The sequence below is a fragment of the Schistocerca serialis genome, chromosome 8 (assembly GCF_023864345.2).
Source record: "Schistocerca serialis cubense isolate TAMUIC-IGC-003099 chromosome 8, iqSchSeri2.2, whole genome shotgun sequence".
NCBI lineage: Eukaryota > Metazoa > Arthropoda > Insecta > Orthoptera > Acrididae > Schistocerca > Schistocerca serialis.
Window position 1 is genome coordinate 281,415,179 of NC_064645.1, and position 26,427 is coordinate 281,441,605.

At 45.1% G+C, this 26,427-nt stretch overlaps 1 protein-coding gene across 2 annotated transcripts in view; it reads left to right on the forward strand.

Moving 5' to 3' along the window:
- Positions 1-26,427, forward strand: part of LOC126416229 (uncharacterized) — a 77,655-nt gene that overhangs the window by 18,201 nt on the left and 33,027 nt on the right. For both annotated transcript variants that reach the window (XM_050083833.1, XM_050083834.1), the window contains exons 2-3: positions 20,681-20,893; positions 22,293-22,412. In XM_050083833.1, the coding sequence (XP_049939790.1) occupies positions 20,681-20,893; positions 22,293-22,412 (333 nt within the window). The remainder of the gene's footprint in view (positions 1-20,680; positions 20,894-22,292; positions 22,413-26,427) is intronic.

Consider the following 26,427-nt stretch of genomic DNA (forward strand, 5'->3'; position numbering starts at 1 on the left):
AAACCTGGTTCCTGGCAATGCGGACCCAAGCCCCCCACGGCTATAAGGGATATTGCAGGAACCATAGTGACTATAATCGAGTGTCAGGTGGAGTTTCCGTTTATGTCCTAAACTCAGTCTGTAGTAAACCTGTGCCCCCTTGAAACCCCTCTTGAAGCTGTGGCTGTCAGAATAAGGACAATGCAGGAAATAACTGTCTGCAATGTGTATCTTCCTCCAGATGGTGCAGTACCCCTGAATGTATTAGCTGCACTGAATGATCAACTCCGTAAACCTTTCCTACTTTTGGGAGATTTTAATGCCCATAACCCCTTGTGGGGTGGCACTGTGCTTACTGGCCGAGGCAGTGATGTCGATACTGTACTGTCTCTGTTCGACCTCTGCCTCTTAAATACTGGGGCCACCACACATTCTTTTCGGGTACCAGACCCCAAACAGGTGTTCCCGGTGTTACCATAAATGGCGTGTTATCTACAGAAGCAAACGCGATTGCCGAGCATTTAGCTGAGCCCTTTGCCCAAGCCTCTGCGTCGCACTCTCAAACGGTGGCTGGAAGGGAATGTCCTCTCATTCACTACACGCCACAGTGAATCCTATAACGCCCCATTTACCTAGTGGGACCTTCTCAGTGCCCTTGAACATTGCCCCGACACAACTCCTGGGCCTGATTGGATCCAAAGCCAGATGATTAAACATCGCTCACCTGACTACAAGCGGCATCTCCTTGTCATCTTCAACTGGATCTGATGCGATGGCATCTTTCCATCGCAATGGCGGGGGAGCACCATCATTCCGGTGCTCAAACCTGCTAAAAACCTGCTTGATGTGGATAGCTATCGGCCCATCAGCCTCACCAGTGTTCTTTGTAAGTTGCTGTAATGTATGGTATGGCAGTGGTTAGGTTGGGTCCTGGAGTCATGTGACCTACTGTCTCCATGTCAGGGTGGCTTCCGCCAGGGTCACTCTACTACTGATAATCTTGTGTCCCTAGAGTCTGCCATCTGAACAGCATTTTCCATATGGTAAAACCTGGTTGCCGTCTTTTTTGACTTACGTAAAGCGTACGACACGACCTGGTGACATCATATCCTTGCCACATTGTCCACTCCCGATTCTTTTCCAAAACTTCCTGTCGTTCCGTACTTTCTGTGTCCAAGTTGGTGCCTTCCGTAGTTCCATCCATATTCAGGAGAATGCAGTCCTGAAGGGCTCTGTATTGAGTCTCTCTCTATTTTTAGTGGCCAATAACGGTCTAGCAGTAGCTGTTGGGTCCTCCGTCTCACCTTCTCTGTATGCAGACGACTTCTGCATTTCTTACTGCTGCTCCATTACTCGTGTTGCTGCGTGTCACCTACAGGGAGCCATCCACAAGGTGCAGTCATGGGCTCTAGCCCACCGCTTCCAGTTTTCAGCTGCAAAGTCGTGTGTCATGAACTTCTGTCGGCATCGTACCGTTCATCCGGGCCCAGAACTTTACCTTGATGACGATCCACTCACTATAGTGGAGACATATCAGTTCTTAGGACTGGTTTTTGGCACTCGATTGACTTGGCTTCCTCATTTTTGTCAGCCTAAGTAGAAGTGCTGGCAGCACTAAATGCCCTCTGTTGCCTGAGCAACACCAGTTTGGTTGCAGATCACTGTACGCTGCTGCAGCTCTACAGAGCCCTTGTCCAATCCCGAATTGACTGTGGGAGTGTGGTTTATGGTTCGGCAGTGCCCTCAACGTTGCATTTACTCGACCCTGTGCACCATTGCGGGGTTCGACTAGCAACAGGAGCTTTTAGGATGAGTCCGGTGACCAGCATACTGGTGGAGGCTGGGGTCCTTCCATTGCATAGACGCACACAACTGTTTGCCAGTTATGCAGCACACATTCGCAGTGCTTCTGAACATCCGAATTACCGTCTGCTTTTCCCGCCTGCGGCAGACCATCTCCTGCATCAGCGGTCCAGGTTGGGGTTAACGAATGCGGTTCGAGGGCAGTCCATTCTCTCCAAACTGGAGTCCTTCCCTTTACCACCTCTACTTGTGGTCCATTCACGTACGCCTCCATGGTGTACAACTTGGCCGCAGCTTCGTATGGACTTTTCACATGGCCCTAAGGACTCCGTTAACCTGCAGCTCTCCGCTGTCACTTCCTCTCGATTCTTGACATGTTCCGGGGATCTGAAGTGGTTTACACTGACAGCTCGATGGCTGATGGTCGCGTTGGCTTTGCCTACATGCATGGCGGCCATATTGAACAGCATTCCTTACCCGATGGATGCAGCGTATTCAGTGCAGAGCTGGTGGCCATTTCTCGTGCAATTCAGTATCTCCGTTCATGCCCTGGGCAGTAACTGACTCCTTGAGCAGCCTGAAAACTATAGACCAGTGCTACCCTCGTCATCCTTTGGTAGCGTCCATCCAGGAGTCCATCTATGTCCTTGAACAGTTCAGTCGTTCAGTGGTGTTCATCTGGACCCCTCGTCACATCGGAATCCCAGGAAATGAACTTGCTGATAGGCTGGCCAAACAGGCTACAAAGAAACCACTTCTGGAGATTGGCATCCCCGCAACTGACCTGCGTTCGTTATTACACTGCTAGGTTTTTCAGCTTTGGGAGACGGAATGGCAAGATCTCAATACGCACAAGAAACTGCGAGCCATTAAGGGGACCATGAATGTGTGGAAGTCCTCGATGAGGGCCTCTCGCAGGGACTCCTTGGTTCTCTGCCGATGCCGCATTGGCCATGCCTGGGTGACCTACGGCTACCTCCTGCGCTGTGAAGACCCACCTGTGTTGGTGCAGCGCCCGGTTGACAGTGGTCCATATTTTTCTGATCTACTCTTTTTTGCCTGCCCTGCGACTTCATCTTCGGTTGCTGGACTCGTTATCATTGATTTTAACAGACAACGCCTCATTGGCTGATTTGGTTTTACCTTTCATCCATGAGGGTGGGTTATATCATTCGATCTGAGTTCTAGCACATGTCCTTTGTCCCAGTGTGTTCTCCACCCTAGTGCTTTTAGGGTGGAAGTTTTAATGTGTTGCAGGGTGGCTGGCTTTTCCTTTATTTTCGTGCTCGGCGAGCCACTGTAATTTGCTCCCTTGTTTTACTCTCTTCTAACTGTTTCTTGCATCTCTCTGTTGTTTTCATGTCTTCTTATGTTCCTTTCAGTGTTTGTTGCCTTTCCTTCATTCTTGTGGTCTTTCATTTCTTCCCGTTTTGTCTTATATGTCTCGTCTGTTTTACTCTCACACTTGTGGCGTTGTTTTATTGGGAACAAGGGACCGATGATCTTGTAGTTTGGTCCTTTCCCCCCTCTTTTAAACCAACCAACCAACCAATCTGGAGCGCCTGTAGGTGCTAGATCCTGCCACATCGTTAGACTCAGAACCAGTATTCATTGATGTTGAAACTTCCTGGCAGATTAAAACTGTGTGCCGGACCGAGACTCGAACTTGGGACCTTTGCCTTTCGCGGGCAAGTGCTCTACCAACTGAGCTACCCAAGCACGACTCATGCCCCGTCCTCAGAGCTTTACTTCTGCCAATACCTTGTCTCCTACCTTCCAAACTTTACAGAAGCTCTCCTGCGAACCTTGCAGAACTAGCACTCCTGAAAGAAAGGATATTGCGGAGACATGGCTAAGCCACAGCCTGGGGGATGTTTCTAGAATGACATTTTCACTCTACAGTGGAGTGTGCGCTGATATGAAACTTCCTGGCAGATTAAAACTGTGTGCCGGACCGAGACTCGAACTCGGGACCTTTGCCTTTCGTGGGCAAGTGCTCTACCAACTGAGCTACCCATATTTCTAGAATGAAATTTTCACTCTACAGCGGAGTGTGCGCTGATATGAAACTTCCTGGCAGATTAAAACTGTGTGCTGGACCGAGACTCAAGACTCGAACTCGGGACCTTTGCCTTTCGCGGGCAAGTGCTCTACCAGCTGAGCTACCCAAGCACGACTCACGCCCCGTCCTCACAGCTTTACTTCTACCAGTACCTCGTCTCCGCAATATCCTTTCTTTCAGGAGTGCTAGTTCTGCAAGGTTCGCAGGAGAGCTTCTGTAAAGTTTGGAAGGTAGGAGACGAGGTACTGGCAGAAGTAAAGCTGTGAGGACGGGGCGTGACTCATACTTGGGTAGCTCAGTTGGTAGAGCACTTGCCCGTGAAAGGCAAAGGTCCCGAGTTAGAGTCTCGGTCCAGCACACAGTTTTGATCTGCCAGGAAGTTTCATATCAGTGCACACTCTGCTATAGAGTGAAAATTTCATTCATTGATGTTGTTCCACACCCACCTGAGAGAGACAATGACCCTGTAGTGTGACCTGTCCTCCTACCCCTTCACACATAGCCAAGGCACACTTACCGTGATGGTCCGGTGGACTGCAATGCTATCTACCAGAACTACAATCAATTTCCTCATGTTCTGCAATCTGTGTTGCTGTCCAAGAAACACAAATAATTATCATTTTCCATCTCTTTGAGGTTACTGTGCATTTTGTCAGAAGTGTACTGGCCCCAGAAGTATATGTTCATTGTTTTGCACAGATATTGTCAGTGAATGAATTCGCCCCCCCCCCCCCCTCTCCCTTCAGTGAGTGAATTCCCCTTCCCCCTTGCCGGCCCCCCTCCCCCCGTACAATATTGGAAGCAGTACCTGTAAGAGTGCAAAAGAGCCCTGTGAACCTTATTTGTAATGTTTATTTCTGTGCAGTGCACGTACCTACCTTGCGATATCCCCTTAATCCAACAATTCTCTCTCCATCACCTCCTTTTCTCTTAGTTGGGCTTTAAATTGTGCACCAACTCACTGTGAGGAAGTATCTCTCTCGTAGAGACTGTCTGGTTGAGCAGCTTCTTTCCGATCTTGATTGCTCTCTCCTCGGTGGTGGTACTCATACTCACTTTGATGCTGCCCATGACTCCTTTTTGGCTGTTGGCCTTACAGCCTCTTCCCCCAATCTAGTGGCTTCGCCACAGTGGTCACTGTACGACAATCTTTTTGACAGTGGCTGCTTTCTGTTATTTCCTTGTCACCACCTGACAGATACTTGCAGTGGGGTCTTCGAATCGCCAACTGACAGTTGTACACCTCTGCCATAACCTTTGCCCCCTGTCGGATTGCATTCATGAGGTTGTGGGAGACCTCCTTCATGATCACCCCCACCACTGGAACTGTAGTACCCTCAAAAGGCCCATTCCACCATTGGCCAGTGCCATAGTAGACCAAAGCCATTGCAACAGGTATTTAGGATTGTCAAAGGACCCTGCAGTGTCTCAAGTGACAGATCTCACGGACAATCTTCATCACTTTTAAATGGCTCCATGCTAAGACTCACTATTTGATTAAATGCAATAAGATGAAATGCTAGGAGTGCATCTCCTCCTTGGGAGCCTATAACTCTTCATCCCAGGTATGGGCCAATCTCCATAGTTTACTGGGTTGCTAAAGATCAAAAATTGCCCCTGGTCTCCTCCTTTGTGCATCAGGTCTTATGAATTACCTCATGACCCACTTTGCAACTGCATCCTCCTCCTCTTCTTAGCTGGCTATCTTTCAAATTCATAAAAGACAAGTTGAAGTTATCATCCTATCCTTTACTGTCTATCTCACTGAATTATATGATAAATGTTCCAGTGGCTGGGGCTGCTAGAGGCTTTTGACCAATCTCACAATGTGGCTCAAGGCTGTGGTTGATTGATAATCAGGTTATCCAAGTTATGATGTTGGGTCCCAAATCATGTGGAAATCCCAAGGAATGAACTGACTTATCATCTGGCTAGAGAAGTGATTACTATCCCAACGTTTACTTTGATGGTCACAGGTCTGGATTTGCAGGTGCAGATAAGACCACCTCTCACTAGGAATGTCTGGTGGTCTGCTCCACACCATGAAGGAGACTACTGCTGTGTGGCACTTCTCGTTCCATTCCTCCCAGAAGCAAGACATCATCTATGTTGCATCCACATTGGTCATAGATCAGCCCATAGTTTTATGTAACTAATGTCCCCCACATTGTGATTGTGAGGCCTTACAGGTAGTAGCTTATCCTGGTGGAATGTCTCCTCCTGGCTCCTCATACTATGCATGTTTTTACAGATTCTTTACCTCTGTTGAATTCTCTGTTTTCTCTGTGAAAGTGATGTTTATTCTCAGATACAACATGTTAAATGACTTTTGTGGCGGGGGCAGGGTGGTTGGTGTTGCTGCGTCTCCTGGTGCATGCTTGGTCTGGAGGGAGGGGGGGTGTCCTCGATCCTATTATCTTTGCCAGCTGGCTCAGTTACCATTCTCTTGCTCTGTTCTAATTGCCTTTAGATGCTATTAGCCACATTTTATGCTGCATCTTATTTCCTGTTTTAGGGGTAACAAATAATGGATTGGGTGTGGACCAGCTGTTAGAGGGACAGCCCCCATCACATGCAGAGCCCTCAGTGTCACAAGAGTGTCCCCTTATCTACATCTACACTCTGCAAACCACCGTGAGGTGAATGGCAGTGAGTATGTCCCATTGTACCAGTTCTTAGGGTTGCTTCCTGTTGCATTCACATATGGAGTGTGGGAAGAATGGCTGCCTCTTTGCATGCAGTAATTATTCTAATCTTATCCCCATGATCCCTATGTGAGCGATACATAGGGGGGTTGTAGTATATTCCTAGAGTTATCATTTAAAGCCCGTTCTTCAAATTTTGCAAGAAGACTTTCTCGAGATGGTTTACATCTATCTTCAAGTCTTCCAGTTCAGTTCATTCAGTATCTCTGTGACACCCTCATATTGATCAAAGAAGCCTGTGACCATTCATGCTGCTGTTCTCTGTCATGTTCAGTATCCCCTGTTACTCCTATTTGGTATGGATCCCACACACTTTAGCAACCCCACAGGGGGCTCAACTCTCTTTGGCAGGTTCGTGCTTGCCTACCACAGGACCCCAGCCTTTGCAGCATCTTTTCCCTTCCATGCTGCATGTGTATCCTCTAGCTATTCCTTTCCTCCTCCCTTGGGAACATACCTTGGATGTTTTTGGGAATGTGTTCCACATTTACAGTAGCTGACACTAGAACAGTCTCACCACTGTTTTTCATTTTGTTTTTCCTTTCTTCAATCACCTTTTCCTCTCCTTCCTCATCTTTGGCATTTGAGGCTCCTTCTTCCTCCTTCCTCCTTGTGCACTCCTAAAGGCCAGACCATGTGTCTTATGTATAACAGGTGACTGGGTAACGCTTAATTTCCAGCTCCGGGTCGACAGGTAGGGTTCACATATACTCCCTGATACAGCCCAGCCCCAGGGAGGGGTGATTTCCTGAGCTGCTACATTCCCAAATTACCGGTTGGTCCCTCTGTCAGGTGTTCCGGAGGTGTGACCTATGTGTGAACAATCACATAAGGCGGGTGAGCCCCCCTCTGGGGAGAGCCCCCAGTTGGAAGGAGCATGCCATCGGAGACGTTGGCAATCGTGGGGAATTTTCTCGCAATGACCCAGTCAGTCATCATCTTCGCAGTCCATGTCTACCAAATATAAACTGAATGAAGCCGCTGATTCAAAGACACTCCCAACTGCACCGGAGTTTCTCATGGTTTCACGTACTGAAGACGGTCAGTCCTTTGCAACGGTAAACTCCTTTCTCAGTCAGAAAGGTGTTGATGCAATTGCCAGCCCTGTGAAATCCTGCTCTTGTTTAAGCAATAGCACTTTGCACTTGGAGACTACTTCTGATTCTGAAGCACAACTGCTTGCCTCTTCACTTCTCCACAGCTATCCTGTTCGTGTTTAGGCCAATAGAACTCTGAATTCTTCCTGCGGTGTTATTTACTCTAGGCTGCTTGATGGGCTGAGCGAGGCAGAAATCCAAACATACCTCTCTGATCAGGGTGTCATTGCCGTCCATCGGGTGATTAAAAAGGTAGATGCATCCTTAGTGCCCACACACACACACTTTTTCCCACCTTTGATAGTTGTGCTTCCATCAAAGATCAAAGCAGTCTATGTAGTTATCACAGTCTGACAGTACAGTCCGAACCTGATGGGCTGCTACCAGTGTCATCATTTCAACAACACTCGAATATCTTGTCGACACCCTGCCAAATGTAAAACCCGTGGTAGGGATGTATACTAGGGTGATTGTCTACCTCCTCCTCCCCGCTTTATCAACAGCAATGGCGACCATGCCACTGCCTCTCGAGATTGTCCTATGTATCTCGACGAGCGGGCTGTCCAGGAAATCTGGGTGAAGGAAAAAGTACCTTACCCAGTCACTTGCAAATTATTGGCTAGTAGCAAACCAAACCAGTACTGTTCTTGCTACATCTAACTACATGAATTACATGGCCATGCAGACATTTGACCTTAAATTCAGCATTCTGGTTGTGAAATCACCCAGTGTCATGGTAGCAACGCCGTCTCCTCATTCAGCTGTGCAACGAGCCACCAAACATTCGCCTTGTGGAGTGAAGTCACCTGCTACACAACCTGCAGGCTAGAAAGGTCAGAAGGAATATTCCCGTGAAGACTTCCTACGTTCCTCAGTCAACAAACATCTGAGTCTTCCTCTGCCAGCCGGAAAGTCTCCAAGAAGTCAAAGGCAAATGGTCTTCTCCTTTGCTGACTCAGAGATCCTGTTTGACGGTATTGCCTGACTGACCTCCGTGTCACTGGTGCACATTGCCAACCATTTTTTCTGCCCTGAACTCATCAGACTGACAGAGGCAGAATGCCGACTCCTCTGTAGATCTCATGGAGCAGGATCCTCCAGCCTCAGCACTTTGTAGCAGTGAGTCTTTCAAGGCTGGCAATCAGTAGTCATGACACCCCTTCATTTTCCCTCCTCCCCTATCCTTGTTATGACTCGCCTTCAATGGAATGTTTGTGGCCTTCAATCAAACAAAGAGGATTTATAGCTGCTCTTAGAATCACAGTGTCCGCTTGTTCTCTGCCTCCAGGAAATAAATTGTGTCCTCACAACCTCTTTGAGCTCTCGCATTTTTTCCGGTACATTCTGACCTCCCCACCGAGGCCGGCATTCCATCTCATGGGGGAGTCATGCTGCTTGTACGGGATGACGCTCATAGTCAACCAATCTCCCTGACTACCTGCCTTGAAGCTGTTACATGGTTATGATGGAGTGCCTAGCAGAATATTAAAGTGCTGTGCCGCACATGGTAGCCCTGTATTTATCCATATTTCTAATTTTTCTTTTAGGAATGGTCAGTTCCCTGAACAATTAAAGTAGTCAGTAGTAAAGCCGCTTTATAAAAAGGGAGAAAGGGATGATGTAGGCAAGTTTAGACCTCTCTCTATGCCATCAGTGTTTGCTAAAGTTATTGAAAAGGCTGTATATGTGAGGATAATTGATCATTTTATATCGCACGATTTGCTAGCAAATGTACAGTTCGGCTTTAGAAGTTGTTTGACTGCTGAAAATGCTATATTCTCCTTTCTCTGTGAGGTACTGGATGGGTTCAACAAAAGGTTTTGAACACTAGGCATATTTTTTGATTTAACTAAAGTGTTTGATTGTGTTGATCACAAAATATTGCTCCAGAAGTTGGACCGTTACGGAATACGGGGAGTAGCTCACAATTGGTTCACCTCTTACTTTAGCAACAGACAGCAAAAAGTCATTGTTCACAGTGTTTAGAATAGCTGTGATATGGGGTCTGAGTGGGGTACGGTCAAGTGACATCTTTTGCCGGCCCGGGTGTAAATAACTGCTTCACTATCCAGCACCAGGCGTGCGGCCGCCTAGGGGACATCCCAGTGTCCATTGTCCCGCATCTGGCACTAAATAGGACGCAGGGGGCTATTTTTCATCGTGACCTCCTGCTACAATCTGATGAGGAGCTCAGGGCCAACCTGGAGCGCCGAGGCGTGCATTTCGTCCGGTGAGTCCAGCGCGGCCCCAAAGACCGTCGCATCGACACCGGGGCCTTTATCCTCGCCTTCGAGGGGGACGTTCTCCCGGAGAAGGTAAAGGTGATGTGCTACCGGTGCGACGTGCGACCTTACGTCCCACCTCCTATGGGCTGTTTTCGGTGTTTGCGCTTTGGGCACATGTCGTCACGGTGTGAGACTGAGCCCCTTTGTGGCGATTGTGGACGTCCTCTTCGTGAGGAACATACATGCACCCCACCACCTCGGTGCGTTAATTGTCCTGGCATCCACTCGCCTAGATCCTCAGACTGCCCCGCATATCAGAAGGAGAAGAAGATACAAGAACTCAGAACTTTGGATCGGCTCTCTTATTCTGAGGCCAAGAAGAAGTATGACCGCCTCCATCCCGTGCCGTTGACCACTTCGTTTGCCTCAGTTGTGTCCACTCCTTCCGCGGTATCCTCACCCCTATTCTGTCCCCCCTCCACCTCCTCCCCCCCATCCGGGGTCTCTGCCTCCGCCTCCCAAATCCCTCCCTTCCAAATCCTCCTCCCCCGTGGCCCCCGCCCTCTCTGCCCCAGGGGCCACCCTTCCCCCCCCTCCCCCCCCCCCCCCCCTCCCCCGCCTGAGAAGCGATCCTCTTCTCAGGCGTCCATCGGGGAAACGTTCCAGACCCCAGCTTCCGAGGTCCGGCGTTCCAAAACGGACCCCGCGCGTGAGGACCTTCTTCGGGTCCAGCCCACCATCCCTGTGCCTCCTCGGACTTCCAAGAAGGCCTCCAAGAAGAAGTCTCTATCCCCCTCTCCACCCCGGCGCGTTTCGTCTGACGCTCCATCTGTGAGTCGCTGCTCCCGGCCGTCCTCAGTTTCGCCGGGACACTCTGCTGCCAGGCGCTCAGCTGGCCTCTCGTCGGCAAATGATGCTGCCCCTCCTACACAACCAGGGACAGCGGCCGCAGCTGGCGACGACTCGATGGAACAGGATCCGCCTCCCGCCGGTTGTAGCGTTGTTCCCTCGAAACCTGGCCCTCCGCGGCCGTCGAGGTGACCAGCTCTTCCCCCGTCTCGTTCCCCCTCTTTTTTGACTAGTGATGGCCTTGTTACATTGGAACATAAGAGGTATTCGATCTAATCGGGAGGAGTTACAACTGCTCCTCTGCTTGCACTGTCCGCTCGTCCTTGGTCTCCAGGAAACCAAGTTGCGCCCGACTGACCGTATTGCCTTTACCCACTATACCTCGGAGCGGTATGACCTCAACCCTGTGGACGGTATCCCAGCTCATGGTGGGGTCATGTTGCTCGTTTGGGACGATGTCTATTACCATCCCATCCCATTGACCACCCCACTCCAAGCAATAGCTGTCCGTATTACTCTTTCTGCTTTTACTTTTTCAGTTTGTACCATCTACTCTCCATCGTCATCTGCTGTTAGTCGGGCTGACATGATGCACCTGATCGTTCAGCTTCCCCCGCCGTTTTTATTGTTTGGCGACTACAATGCCCATCATCCCCTCTGGGGCTCTCCTGCATCCTGTCAAAGAGGCTCACTCTTGGCGGATGTCTTCAACCATCTCAATCTTGTCTGCCTCAATACTGGCGCCCCGACTTTCCTCTCGGACTCTACTCATACCTACTCCCACTTGGACCTGTCGATCTGTTCTACCACTCTTGCCAGTCGGTTCGAGTGGTATGTCCTTTCTGACACCTATTCGAGCGACCACTTCCCCTGTGTCGTTCGTCTCCTGCACCACACCCCATCCCCACGTCCTTCGAGCTGGAACATACCGAAAGCTGACTGGGGACTTTACTCCTCCCTGGCGACCTTTCCAGACCACGATTTTCTCAGTTGACAGTCAGGTTGAATGCCTCACGGCTGTTATCATCAATGCTGCCGAACGTTTCATTCCTCGTACTACCTCTTCTTCACGTCGCGTTTCCGTCCCCTGGTGGAACGAGGCTTGTAGAGACGCTATCCGTGCTCGACGATGCGCTTTACGCACCTTTCGCCACCATCCTACGTTGGCGAATTGTATTGGATACAAACGACTCCGAGCGCAATGCTGTAGAGTCATCAAAGACAGCAAAAAAGCTTGTTGGGCCTCTTTCACCAGCTCCTTTAACAGTTTTACTCCCTCTTCTGTTGTATGGGGTGGCCTGCACCGGCTGTCGGGCATTAAGGCCCACTCCTCGGTACCTGGCCTGACCTCAGGTAATGAGGTCCTCGTTGATCCTGTGGCTGTCTCCAACGCCTTCGGCCGGTTTTTCGCGGAGGTTTCAAGCTCCGCCCATTACCACCCTGCCTTCCTTCCCAGGAAAGAGGCAGAAGAGGCTCGGCGACCTTCCTTCCACTCGCTGAATCTGGAAACTTATAATGCCCCCTTTACTATGCGGGAACTCAAACGTGTGCTTGCACTGTCCCGGTCCTCTGCTCCGGGGCCAGATGCCATTCACGTTCAGATGCTGGCACACCTTTCTCCGGCGGGCAAAAGCTTCCTTCTTTGTACCTACAATCGCGTCTGGACCGAAGGTCAGGTCCTCATGCGTTGGCGTGACACCGTCGTTGTTCCTATACCCAAACCCGGGAAGGATAGACACCTTCCTTCTAGTTACCACCCCATTTCTCTTACAAGCTGTGTCTGTAAGGTGATGGAGCGCATGGTTCATGCTCGGTTAGTTTGGATTCTTGAATCTCGACGGCTGCTTACCAATGTCCAATGCGGCTTTCGTCGCCCCCGCTCCGCTGTTGACCACCTTGTGACCTTGTCGACATTCGTCATGAACAACTTTTTGCGAAGGCGCCAAACGGTAGCCGTGTTCTTCGATTTGGAGAAGGCTTATGATACCTGTTGGAGAGGAGGTATCCTCCGCACTATGAACAGGTGGGGCCTACGCGGTCGCCTGCCCCTTTTTATTGATTCCTTTTTAACGGATCGAAAATTTAGGGTACGTGTGGGTTCCGTATTGTCCGACGTCTTCCTCCAGGAGAACGGAGTGCCTCAGGGCTCGGTCTTGAGCGTAGCCCTTTTTGCCATCGCGATCAATCCAATTATGGATTGCATTCCACCTAATGTCTCAGGCTCTCTCTTTGTTGATGACTTCGCGATCTACTGCAGTGCCCAGAGAACATGCTTCCTGGAGCGCTGCCTTCAGCGTTGTCTAGACAGCCTATACTCATGGAGCGTGGCAAATGGCTTCCGGTTCTCTGAAGAGAAGACGGTTTGTATCAACTTTTGGCGATATAAAGCGTTCCTTCCCCCATCCTTACATCTCGGTCCCATTGTTCTCCCATTCGTGGAAACAACTAAGTTTCTAGGGCTCACGTTGGACAGGAAACTGTGTTGGTCTCCACATGTCTCTTATTTGGCGGCCCATTGTACACGTTCCCTTAATGTCCTCAGAGTTCTTAGTGGTTCATCTTGGGGAGCAGATCTCACTGTCCTGCTTCGCTTGTATCGGTCCATAGTCCGATCGAAGCTGGATTATGGGAGCTTCGTCTGCTCGGCCATTCCTCTTATGCCGTCTCAACTCCATCCACCATCGGGGGTTACGTCTTGCGACCGGAGCCTTCTACACTAGTCCTGTTGAGAGTCTTTATGCTGAAGCTGCTGAATTACCATTGACCTACCGGCGCGACATACTGCTGTGTCGGTATGCCTGCCGGCTGTTGTCAATGCCCGACCACCCCTCTTACCAGTACTTCTTCGCCGATTCTCTCGACCGTCAGTACGGGTTGTATGTGTCTGCCCTGCTGCCCCCCGGAGTCCGCTTCCGTCGCCTGCTTCGACAATTGGATTTTGCCCTCCCTACCACCTTCAGAGAGGGTGAGAGCCCGACACCACCTTGGCTCCAGGCTCTGGTTCATATTTATCTCTACCTCAGCTCACTCCCGAAGGAGGGTACTCCGGCTGCAGTGTATTGCTCACGGTTTCTCGAACTTCGTGCTCGACTTGCCGGTCACACCTTTATTTACACCGATGGCTCCAAAACTGATGATGGTGTGGCTGTGCCTTTGTCGTCGGGGCCGCCACCTTTAAATACTGGCTCCTCGACCAATGTTCGAGCTTTACGGCTGAGCTTTTTGCTCTTCATCAGGCCATTCAGCATGCCCGCCGCCACCGCCATTCATCGTATGTACTCTGCTCTGACTCACTCAGTGCTCTTCAGAGCCTTGGAGCTCCCTATCCGGTCCATCCCTTGATTCAACGGATACAGCAGTCCCTCCATTCTTTCGCTGATAATGGTTCTCCTGTCAGCTTTCTGTGGGTTCCCGGACATGTAGGAGTGCCTGGGAATGAGGCTGCGGATGCTGCAGCCAAGGCTGCAGTCCTCCTGCCTCGGCCGGCCTCCCATTGTGTCCCGTCATCTGACGTTCGTGGGGATGTTTGTAAGAGGCTTGTGTCGTTGTGGTGGGATGCTTGGTCATCCCTCCAAGGAAACAAGCTCCGGGCAGTAAAACCACTCCCAACTGCTTGGACAACCTCCTCCCGACCATCTCGGCGAGAGGAGGTCCTTCTGACCAGGTTGCGGATTGGGCATTGCCGGTTTAGCCATCGCTACCTGCTCTCCGGTGACCCAGCCCCGCTGTGCCCTTGTGGTCAGGCATTAACAATGCGCCATGTTTTATTGTCGTGTCCCCGCTTTAGTCAATCTCATGTTGTCCTGTCCCTGCCATCTACTTTACCGGATATATTAGCTGATGATGCTCGAGCAGCTGCTCGTGTTCTGCATTTTATAACTTTAACTGGCTTGTCCAAAGACATCTAACCTTTTTACTTCTTTTATCTGCATCTTTGTCAGGTCTTTCTGGTGTCCCCCCCTCCCCTTGAGTTTTACTAGATTCCATGTGCTCTAACAACGGTGACTGGGCGCTAATGACCTCAGTAGTTGAGCGCCCTTAAACCCCACAAAAAAAAAAAAAAAAAAAAAAAAAAAAAAAAAAAAAAAAAAAAAAAAAAAAAAAAAAACACACATCCAACCCATGTGGATCCTCCACTCCACCACCAGCTCTTCTGTACTGTACAGATGGGAATTATTGTTACAACATAGTCTCCGTTCCTGAAATTACCCTGGCCACAACCTAAGATAGCATACTTTCCCCACACCGTCTAACCAACAGTTTCCACTCCCTTTGTCCTGTCATTTCCTCCCTATTATCATCTTCCATCCTGATTGTGCTGCCCTCTGCCAATGCACCAGCCCATCTTTCCCTGCTTCTCTCCTTTTTTAACCTCCTTGACTGCCTTCTGACATTGCATCTGTTGGCAAGTTGGCAGTCTGGTTCCTCTCCTTCTGCCAGACAGTGCTGTCTTCTCTCACGCCACACTTACACTGATATCCCTTCCCCTTACTCTTCCCTACTCCCTCCAGATTGCTGGTTTCATTCCGTGTGACAGTTGCGTTCTGGTCCAAGTTCCAGGAGATAGCAGTCGTGTGTGAGATGTGCATGCATGTGTCAATGTCTGTGTGTGCATGTGTGTGTTTCTTTTTCTGATGGAGGCTGTGGTGGAAAGCTAGTGTGCAAGCGTCTTTTAATTGTGCCTGTCTGCAACTTAATGTGTCATCCTATACAGTAAGTAGCAATCTATCTTTTTCTTACATTGTTAATTGGGGATTTTTCATGCAAACTACTACCACTACCACTACCACTACCACTACCACTACCACTACCACTACCACTACCACCACCACCACCACCACCACGTGACAGTGTTTGCTAAAGTTATTGAAAAGGCTGTGTATGTAAGGATAATTGATCATTTTATATCACACGATTTGCTAGCAAATGTACAGTTCGGCTTTAGAAGTTGTTTGACTGCTGAAAATGCTATATTCTCCTTTCTCTGTGAGATACTGGATGGGTTCAACAAATGGTTTTGAACACTAGCCACCACTACTAACATTACCACACAAAAAGTTGAAAAAATCTGAGAGATGTCAAGAACAAGTTCATTGGTTGATTTGACATAAGCTGATACTACTGTCATGTGACAGAGTAATTACAAGAGGTGAATGAAAAGTAATGCCTCCACCTTCATTAATAGGGTTTGGATGGGAATACTTTAATAAATCAAATGCAGAAGTAATCATTAGAATGTGATCTTTAATTACCAATATTCACTTTTCCACATAATCACCAGTCAATTGGATACATTTCTGCCAACGATGAAAAAGTTTTCTGAAACCATCATGGAAGAAGTCGACACACTGTTTCCGCAACCGCAGACTCACAGTTCTGTCAATGTCTTTATCAAAAGCATAATGATGTCACCGCAGATCGTCTTTCATGATCGGGAACAGATGGAAGTCAGATAGTGCCAAATCTGGACTGTATGGAGGATGCTGTACGGTGGTGAGATTCAGTCTCTGGAGTTCTGCTGTGATGACACATGAAGTGTGTGGTTTGGCATTGTCATACTGCAGGAAAACATTTCTCTTTTCCTTGCAGACCCTTGTTTGCCGTTGTTTGAGTTTGCAACATTCTGACGTAACGTGCTGAATTTATTGTCGTTCCACAGTCAAGGAAATCAACATGGGTAACACTATCTGTGTCCCAGAATACTGTGGCCATGATTTTTCCAGCTGAGGGCTGCTTCTGGAATTTCTTTTTCTGGGGCGAGTCTTTGTGTCGATATTCCATAGACTGACGTTTTGTGTCCGGGTCGTAATGGTGTACCCACATTTCGTCTTCTGTCACAATTGAATGTAGAGAGGAGTCACCTTCATTCTTATAATGCAAGAGGAGTTCCTCGCAAATTTCAAGTCTGTGCGCTTTCATTTCAGGAGTCGGCATCCGAGTTACCCATCGTGCACAGATCTTCCGATAGCCAAGCAAAGCAATAATTTGATCCACACGTTCTTGTGAAATGCCAAATGTGCTTGCAATTTCTCTCTAAATGATAAGACGATCATCCGGAATCAATCTGTCGACATTTTGCTTGTGAAACTCAGTGGTTGCTGTCGTCGGATGTCCAACTCTTTCTTTGTCACGCAGGTCAGATGTTCCCGCCTCAACATCTTTAAACTTACTTGCCCAACAACACACAGTACTCACATCAACACTATCACCATAAACTGCTTTCACGGTGTGATGAATCTCCTTTGGGGTGACACCTTCTGCTGTCAAGAATTCAATGACTGCACGTTGCTTAAATTGCATTGACCGACCGTGTGCACAGAGTTCCATACTTTACAGTGTAACAACACAACAATTCAGTGCTAAGACTTCCTGCCAACTGGAGCTGTAGATGATGATGAAATGATAAGGACAACACAAACACCCAGTCATCTCGAGGCAGGTGAAATTCCTTGACCCTGCCTGGAATCAAACCCGGAACCCTGTGGCTATGCAACAAGCTTGTACCTGCCGCATACCTATGCTGCCGACTGTTGAAGAGTATCGAAGGTAGAGGTGTTATTTTTCAGCCAATCCTCGTAATGCTAACTGTAATGAGAGTAAAAGATTCAAGTAAAAAGAGTTTCTTCTATTTTCAGACCTTAATTTTGTGGCTTCTTGTTTTCTAAAATATTTTAATAAATTCTAAACCCATATTTGATATCTTACGGTTGTTTGATGATGAATATCGCTTGCTCAAAACTCTGGCTTCATAAGCAGCCTAGCTACTGTTCCTGTGTTGACCTAATTCTTGAGTGTGGGGACTAGCTGTTTGCGTTGTCCTCTGTGTGTCTCTCTTGGCTGTAGAGATGCTCTTTTTGTAGGCATCAGTGCTGTGTGAGATACTACTCCTGCAGAAGGTCCAGACAACAAATTGTTGGCCTGTAGTAGACCTGGTGGCCCAGCCCACGAATGATGCACGTGTAAGATGTTTCACTAGTATGTACCCTCCCTCCCTTCGGGGGGCCTTTGCGGATAGTGCAGGGTGAATGAACAATTCACATGGTCCATTCACATTAATGTGACCACTGCCTAAGTTTGACATCAGTCTGCAATAACGACTGACAGACAGCAGGTAGCAGTACCAGGAGTGGAGGATGTATGAAGTGTGTCGAGTAGGGGGGGGGGGGGGGGGGGACAAAACAATGCAGTCATTGTTGTAATGCTTTGACATCCAAATCGTATGATAAGTGGCTTTTGGGCCAAAGATGGAAGCATTTCCGAAATGGCTTAAGTTTGTAAATTGCTTGCTGCTGTGGTTAAAGTATACTGTGCATGGGTGCTATCCAAAACTGATGCTGAGGCTACTTTGGTACACCTCAGGCTGTAGATGACGGGATGAACAACAGCTGCAGAGTGTGTGTGTGTGTGTGTGTGTGTGTGTGTGTGTGTGTGTGTGTGTGTGTGTGTGTGTGGGTGGTGAATAGATGTGCAACTGTGGAGCAACTGACTGCACAGATGAACCAAGGGACTACCAACAGTGTCTCCTCAATAACTAGTCAGCAAACATTGCTGTGTATGGGCCTCTGCAGCGGTGCACCTGGTTCATCCACCCATGCTGACTGCTGTTCATTGGCGGCAAAGGCTGAAATTTGCACACCAATAACGCAACTGGACATTCACCAAGTGGCCTTTTCAGATGAATCACATGTGGCTGTTAGTGTGTATGGCTCTGCAGTAATTGCCGTAAGGCTCCAGGCCAGAGGAGGGAGTGGTATGATCAGGGGAACATTTTTGTGGCCTTTTCATCATTCTGGGCGATGCAGTGGATCAATAAAATTGTGCACCTGTTCTTCAGACAATATCCACCCTATATGGTGTTTGTTTTTGTTGTCCTTGGCGCAATGGCACATACCAGCAAGACAATGCAATGTGTCACACAGCTAGGGCATTATAACAGCATGATTTGAACAGCACCAGGATGATTTAACCATACTCCACTAGCCACCAAACTCCCCAGATTTAACCCCAGTCGAGAATTTTTGGGACCACTTTGATTGGGCTGTTCACGTCGGGGACCCTCAGCCGAGAAACCTAGCTTAGCTGGCCATGACAATGGAGTCAGCATGGCTCCACATCCCTGTCAGTATCTTCCAGAACCTCATTCACACTCTTCCTGCATGTGTGCACTGCAAAATGTGGTCATTCAGGCTTCTGACAGGTGGTAACATAAATGTGACCGGACTATCCATTAATGCCAATCTTCGCTTCTCTGAAATAAAGTGGCTCTTTTGTATACAAACCTTTCTTAAGATAGTCAGCATCTGCAGATTAAACCTTTTTTCTCAGTGTTCCTAAGCTGTTATCAGGCTGAAGTCTAAAAAAGAGCAGTGCCAGCCAGGGCCCTTTCCCTCAGTGGCACATAGGTTGACAATGCTTTAGTGGAGTCAGCCATAATAATAACGAGGATCTTTGTTTTGTTTACCAAACAATTAAAGTAATCATTCAGAAGACAGTCAGTGATCATAGATTACATGTCAATCATTAGTTTGAAATGTCACTTTCACTGTGTTTAATGCACTACAAATTCATTGCTGCAATGAATATCTTGTTAACTTCTTTGATTATAATTCATGTTTTTTCAAATACATTGTGCATTTTGGGTTTCTGATAACCTGATACTAACATACACCCTATGTTCCCATCATCATCAGGGCGATGGCTGCCAACATTACCCTACTAATCACTTTAGTAGCAACACTGCCCTTTCTCTAAATGCTTATCCTTCAAAGAAGTTGCACGGAAGCTTGTAAATTTAAATGTAAAATTCGAGTTTTACATATTTTTGCCAAAACCAACCCTATTGCCCAATAAACTAAATGCTTTTTAGTACTCCTATGTATGAGCCATTTACTTTATCTTACATTATTTGCAAACTGTAGCTGCCTTCATAAATCTTTTTCTGTCCACATAGTTGCTGTTCTGAAAATAAAAACGTGATTATTCTCAACCCTAGTCTGCTAAGGTTGTCTTGAGTGTGGAGAAGGAAGCATACTGATTCCTATCCAACAGTTGCCATCTACAATGAATATGCAAAAATCATTCAGCCAAACTGAAGAAATATTTAATAATATATAAAAAAGTAGTCATGTATTATGTATGTACATAAAGAGTAAGAGTTGAAAGGAACTTCTCTCGTATCATATTGTCGTGAAACAAACCTTTTCCTGATTTTACTTCCAGTCGATTCCTCCTCTTTCCTCCCAAACTCAGCAGAGGTGCTGCTATGGTGCTGAGATATCACACCTCCAAGAGAGAAGCCCTAGAGTTGTTGCTGAGGGAGAAATTTCTTCAACTTTGAAGGCCTTGGATTGACCAAACTCGCCACTAAATCCTTTCTCTGAGGTGCAGATATCAGAGCACCATGGGGAGGCAGATAGAGTTTAGAAGAAAAGTGAAAAATTTGAGCTTTCAGTCAGTCTAAAAGACATGCCCAGGTGACTTAATTTGCACAGCACACTGTCTGTGTAATATATGGATTTAGATTTTAATCCTGGCCTAAAACATAGTTTTACTTTGTCACACATAATCAGCATAGCAAATACTCTGCCTAGAGTGAAACATTTTTCTCAGTATTTAGTTTCTTTCTTGTTTAGTGCAATCATTAAATTATGCCAACCAAGATATTTCGTTACTGGACTTACGTATATTTGATATAGACTGACATTAAACTTATTTCGCTTTCTTTATCGGTGATGTATCATTATATCATTGTAAATGAATGTTCCTTTCCAGTATGGGATAACACTTGGAACTTAAAGACAAAAATTTTGTGTATTCTTTTAGTACTCCTTAAATCAGAAACTGATTAGAGTGTTGTCTATGAAATATTTCAGACGAATTATAGGTATTAATTTTCAGTACTTAATACTAGTTTGAGCTTTCATCAGTGATTGATTTTACGCAATTTCTTTTTCTCACCAGATTTGAAAAAACTCATCAAATATGATGTTCAGCATTGTAAATGTGAAAATTGGCATAGTGGACTCTGCACAACCTGTAGCAGTAGATCTGCCACACCAAATGAAAGGCCTCCACTCTCATCAGTGAACGGAACACAGCACCAGCCAAGAGGCGACAAACTGTCGGATGACAAAAAGCCTACCAAGACAGATGCATCATGCAGAGAATACACAGGTAGTTATAATTGGACTTTGGTGTTGATAGAATTTTGGGAGCAGTGAGTTAATATGAATTTTGATTCATAGTTTCGGAACATAATTTGTAAGGCGATGGTCTTGAATAAAACTTTCTAGGTTTTCGTGTGATTTCAGTTGTGAGTGATAAACTAGGCTTTTGCAATTTCGTGCATAATTACCTGGAGCTGCTTGTCATAACCAATGTCTGGTGGTACACTGTTTAACCACAACTAAGTTGGATCTAACTTTATTTAGAAAATACTCTAGGAATGCCAAATTGCTAAGCAGCTTTGACTGTCTCTCACCACTATACAAATGGTTGTCCTGATGGAAGTCACCAAAGTCCTGTTAATACTCAGATCTGTTGTAACTAGAAAACCAAGGAAAAGAATTCTATTCTTGTAAGTAATTTTCTACTTTAATTACATAATGTGGACAATTGAGTTATGCAGTTGCCAAGTTGTAGATTTTCATAATGATTTAATTACACAGTCAGACAAACTGGGATCTCAAATTTCTGCATACCATAAACAGCACAGTGAATTCTATGTTTGTGATAGATATTTAGGACTTCACTATTTGCTTTTCTAAGATCCTGATATGCCCAGTAAAGCAAAAGCTTCTAATTTCATCCCCTATGTGACCATCATGTTGGTTACTGTGCTGTGGCAGTTCATTCAACGAGATCATGGCCAACTTTTATACTAAAACTTAGTATCTGATAATTTCCTTGTTGAAAGCTGTTAAAGAACACCCTCAAATGACTGCTTGACATGACTTTGTGCAGCCAAGCTCAAACGGGAAAACTTCTGAAATTATGAAAGTTTTAGCACCTCCAAAAAAGTGTGACAAACAGTCAGAAACATTGGAAATCTCGTATTGTATACAACTTCTTTTTTAATTTTTGTTATAGAGTGGTGAGGGGTGGGAGGGAGGGGGTGGGGGGGAGGGAGGGAGAGAGAGAGAGAGAGAGAGAGAGAGAGAGAGAGAGAGAGAGAGAGAGAGAGATGATAGTGATGATAGTTTGAGAATTCAGATACGGTAAGCTGTATCGTGTAAATGGCTGTCTAGGTTGTTCTTCAGTTTTTATGAGGTCTTAAATAAACTGGTTGGTGACTTTGTACCAGGTAGCTTGGCTTTCTGATTTAGAGAAAATGTATATTGTGTTATTCTCACCCATCTTTGTACACAATGAGAGAGCTGCACTTTCATTCTTCATTAACTATACAGGTGTATTGCTTTTACACTTAGTAAAGTAACGTAAAAGTCAAAGTAATTGTGTTTAGCTTTGTATTATTCATTAGTGCACCTATTTAGAACATTAATTCTTACTTTGAAAATTTGTCACCTGATAATCAACAGATAACCAAATAAGTAATTTGTGTTGTGCTCATTAGTTACAGCTGAAATAAAAACTGGCTACCCAAAAAGCAATAAATTGAAGAAACCAGACAATGTAAAGTTTGAAAAGGAAAATAAAATTGAAATAGTAGAATACACTAAACCAGCACCATCTTGTAAGTATTGCAGAAAACTAATATGATGAAATAATATTACTAAGATATGACTCACTAGTGATACAGGTGCATCAGTGAATTTTTATATTATCTCTTGGTTTAAAAAACATTCAGAAACTGAAGTTAATTGATTTTTAAATATGTATTTAACATGTGTGTTATTCTTTTAACTTTGTTAAAATCGTGCAGAGTGTATACAGTGTTTAAGTAGCAGGAGTAAGTACAGGGTGTTCCAAAATGAATATATAGATTTTAAGGCTTCACGCATTTATTATATTTGACTTACAATTATAAGTAATACATCAAATGAAGGAGCAACTCAAAAAGTTTTGTTTGTATGCCTGCATGCAAAGGAAAGTGTGTGGAATGACTAAGAGTTACTGAAGAACTTGTTGTACGAGTGAGGGACTTTCACACACAGCCCCAAGAAATCAATTCAGAAGGCTAGTTGTGAATTAGCAATTCCAGTGACGTTTGTGTGGGCACTTTCAAGGAGATGCTTACAACTACATCCTTATCATTTGCAGTTTTTACAAGCTCTAAAGCCTACAGACTGTGGTTTACATGCCAACATTGCAAACGAAATGGTGCCGCATGATGATAAAGATTTTCTGGATTGTGCTGTCTTCAATGATAATAGACATTACACCTAAGTGGAAATGCAAACACACATCATGTATGTATATGGGGTCAACAGATCCCAAGAAAATGGTACAATTGCAACAAGACTCCTCTAAATTGAATTGTTTTTGTGCCATATCTCGGTGGAAAGTTTATGGGTCTTTTCTTTTCAATGAAGCAACTGTAACTGGTGTTTCTTATCTTGATGTGCCAGAACTGTGGCTCTTTCCTCAGTTGGAAAACACTGAACCAGAGAACTTCATTTGGCAGGAAGATGGTGTGCTGACTCAGTGGCATAACTCAGTACATGATTGCGCTGAAGCTATGTGATTTTTAGCTTAGGTATTTCATAAATTATCATGTGTTTATGTCTCTACTACCAGCTGATCTACCTGACATTAATATCAGCATTGTTGCGTCAGTGACTCCACACTGGGAAGAACTCTCCTATTGACTCAAGGTGTGACAAACACTGCTTGCTTTGAACATTTACAAGAAAACCTGTTCGAATTGCTCTTTCATTTGATATATTATTTATAATTGTAAGTTGAAAGTAACAAATGCTACAAAACCTTAAAACCTGTACATTCATTTTGAAAACCCCTATCCTTGTAGTGGTGGTCATGTGAATCGTTTGCAGTACTTCATATACAAATAGCCAGCATTCTCTTGTTACAACTTTTTAAATTCTCATTATATGTAGTGTGTATGATGTGATGACAAAATAATGGAATCTGAATATGCTCTCAAATCAAAATATCAGTTATTTAAGTAAAATATCTATTTTTCAAATCTCATGGTTCAAACAATGTGATGGATTTCTCTCATAATGTTTAGCTACAGTAATGAGACAGTGATTTGAAAATATAAAGCATAACTGAGAACTTTTTGTACTTGACAGAAAAAAGAAAAATAGTCAAACAATAGAAAGTTCAAAATGAAATAACAGCAATATCGAAAAAAAAAAAAAAAAAATAGATTTATACTCGCCATATAGATTAGATATTGAGTCACAAAGAGACCCATTAAAATCTCCTCCTGCAATACAAAATACACACACACACACACACACACACACACACACACACACGACCTGTGTGGATTGAAGCTTCAACTTCGATGAAAAGAAAATCAACAAAATTTTGTACCTTTCCTGGGTTTTTCCAAATTACTTCAAAGCTAACTGTTTAATCGAAAAAACCATGGTTACCAGGAATGTGAAGCATTAAATTCTGCAGTGATTATCAGAACTTTGCTATGTGGTTAAATTTTCATATAGAAACGTTACATAAGAAAACAGCAATTTTTCACACCTTTCGAAAAAAGCACATTTTGCCACTATAAAATGCGCAGCATCTGAGAATTGGCTAATCTGATGCAAAATTTTATAGGAGAAAAGTTGGACAGCATCAATATGTGTTCTTAAAAAGTCGAAGAAAGATGTAAGTCAATGCTAAAATGTAAAAAAGCTAGTTGTAAGTAAATATCAACATTATTCAATGAATTTTTCAAATATTCACTTTCCTTAACCCAAAAGTTTTAGAGATTAGTGGAATAATATTAGGCCTACACAAAGGACAAAATATTGGTTTACAAGGATAAATATGTTAGGTTTATTATTGTTTTATTAGTAATAAAGAAAATTGTTTTATTAGTAATAAATTCAGTTATGTGCAATAATATAAAATTGTGTTAAAGTAATACTTTTAAAAAATTATTTTAACTTAGCTAAGCAATCTTTTATTCTATGTACAATTTGTTTTTCTTTATTTTATGGTATTACATCTTTGCATACTTGGAAGATGAGGGTCCAAGTAACATTAATTCTTAAATTTCTTCTGTATTCATGTCCTAGATGGGACCTCTTGTCCCTTCTTCCAAAATGTCATTATCAGTGTCACAACCATCAATGTCAATAATAGGGATGTCAGTTGGAACATTGGTGCATGGTTGATTTTTGGATGGTTTGCAAACGCTGGTACATTTAATGCTGTTTGTCCTGCAGGGACAACTTTCACGGCACCCTGTGTTGTGTGTGCAGTAAAGGATGTTAAACAGTTCCACAGGTGCAACATTTGTAGTACTGGGAACTGGCAATAGGCCAAATTTTGAAGCCTTCCAGCCCCATTGCAATGGATCTAGTGGGTTATTTTTCTAAGCTTGCACCTGCAAATATGTTGTCAGGGGATGCTGTCAAGCAGCTGCTTCTGTAGAAGACAAAGAGGTGAGGGTGACTGATGTCTTTGAGACAGTTTTTTAAAGATTTGATAGTGAAGCACTTTTAATGGCTTTGTTTCATCTTCAGAGTACATTGACCACTATGAACTTCTGACAAATCTCATAAAAGAGTAGCATTGGAATTGCTGAATGTCCCTGTTTCTTTCTGTAGGGCTTTTTTTTGTCTTAAATACATTGACGAGTTTGTTTTCCTTTGCCAAAAAATGAGGAAGTCATGACACAGCATATAGGAACAGAACATTATTTTTGATATTTAGACAAATTTAGGGGCTGAGACTATGTTGCCTTGTCTGTCCTTTTCTGGATTCAATAAAAAAATGTTGGGTGAAAATGGGGCTGAAGCAGTAGAGTACCAGTATCCTTAGCTCCTTATTTAGTATTGATCACTTTCCAGTTGTGTTAGCAACAAGAAAGTGAGTCCTGTTTATTTTGTTCATCTGACAGAAACAAATCTTTTGCCATGGTTACTGATGTTGTTTCATTAAACATGACAGTTGATGCTGTTGTTTTGGTGGCTCTGTGCAACTGCTCAGCTGATTTCATGCTCCTATCACTTAATACATTAGGGTAGCCATCAAACACAATTATAGCCTTTTTGCCATACTAATTGTGGATGTAATTATGGAAAAAAATACACTAGACTCTCGCTTGTCTTGTCATTCCTTGCACATGTGGGTGCTGGGTTAGCAGACAAGCAAGATTATTGTGTGTGTCTGAAATTTATTTAAAAAATGTAAGGGATATACTCCATTAAATTATGATTGTGGAGCCACATAAATTCCACACCCAGAGGGGCTCACCACTCTTTGGTGAGCTTGTGCTTGGCTACCACGAGGCCCCAGCCTTTGTAGCACCTTTTCGCTTTCTGTGCTGCATGTCTATCCTCTGGTTATTCTTTTTCAGTACCCTTGGGGAACATGTCTGGTATATTTTTGGGAATGTATTCTGAAGTTCCAGTAGCCTGACACCTGAACAGCCCTTCCACTGTTTTTTCATTTTTCCTTTCATCATTCTCCATCTTCTATCCTCCCTCCCCTTCAGTGTTTGAGTGTCCTCTGTTACTCCTTCCCCCTTGTGCACTCATAAAGGCCAGCCCATGTGTCTTGATATGTAAAAGGTGCCTGGGTAATGTGTAATTCCTAGCCTCGAGTTAACA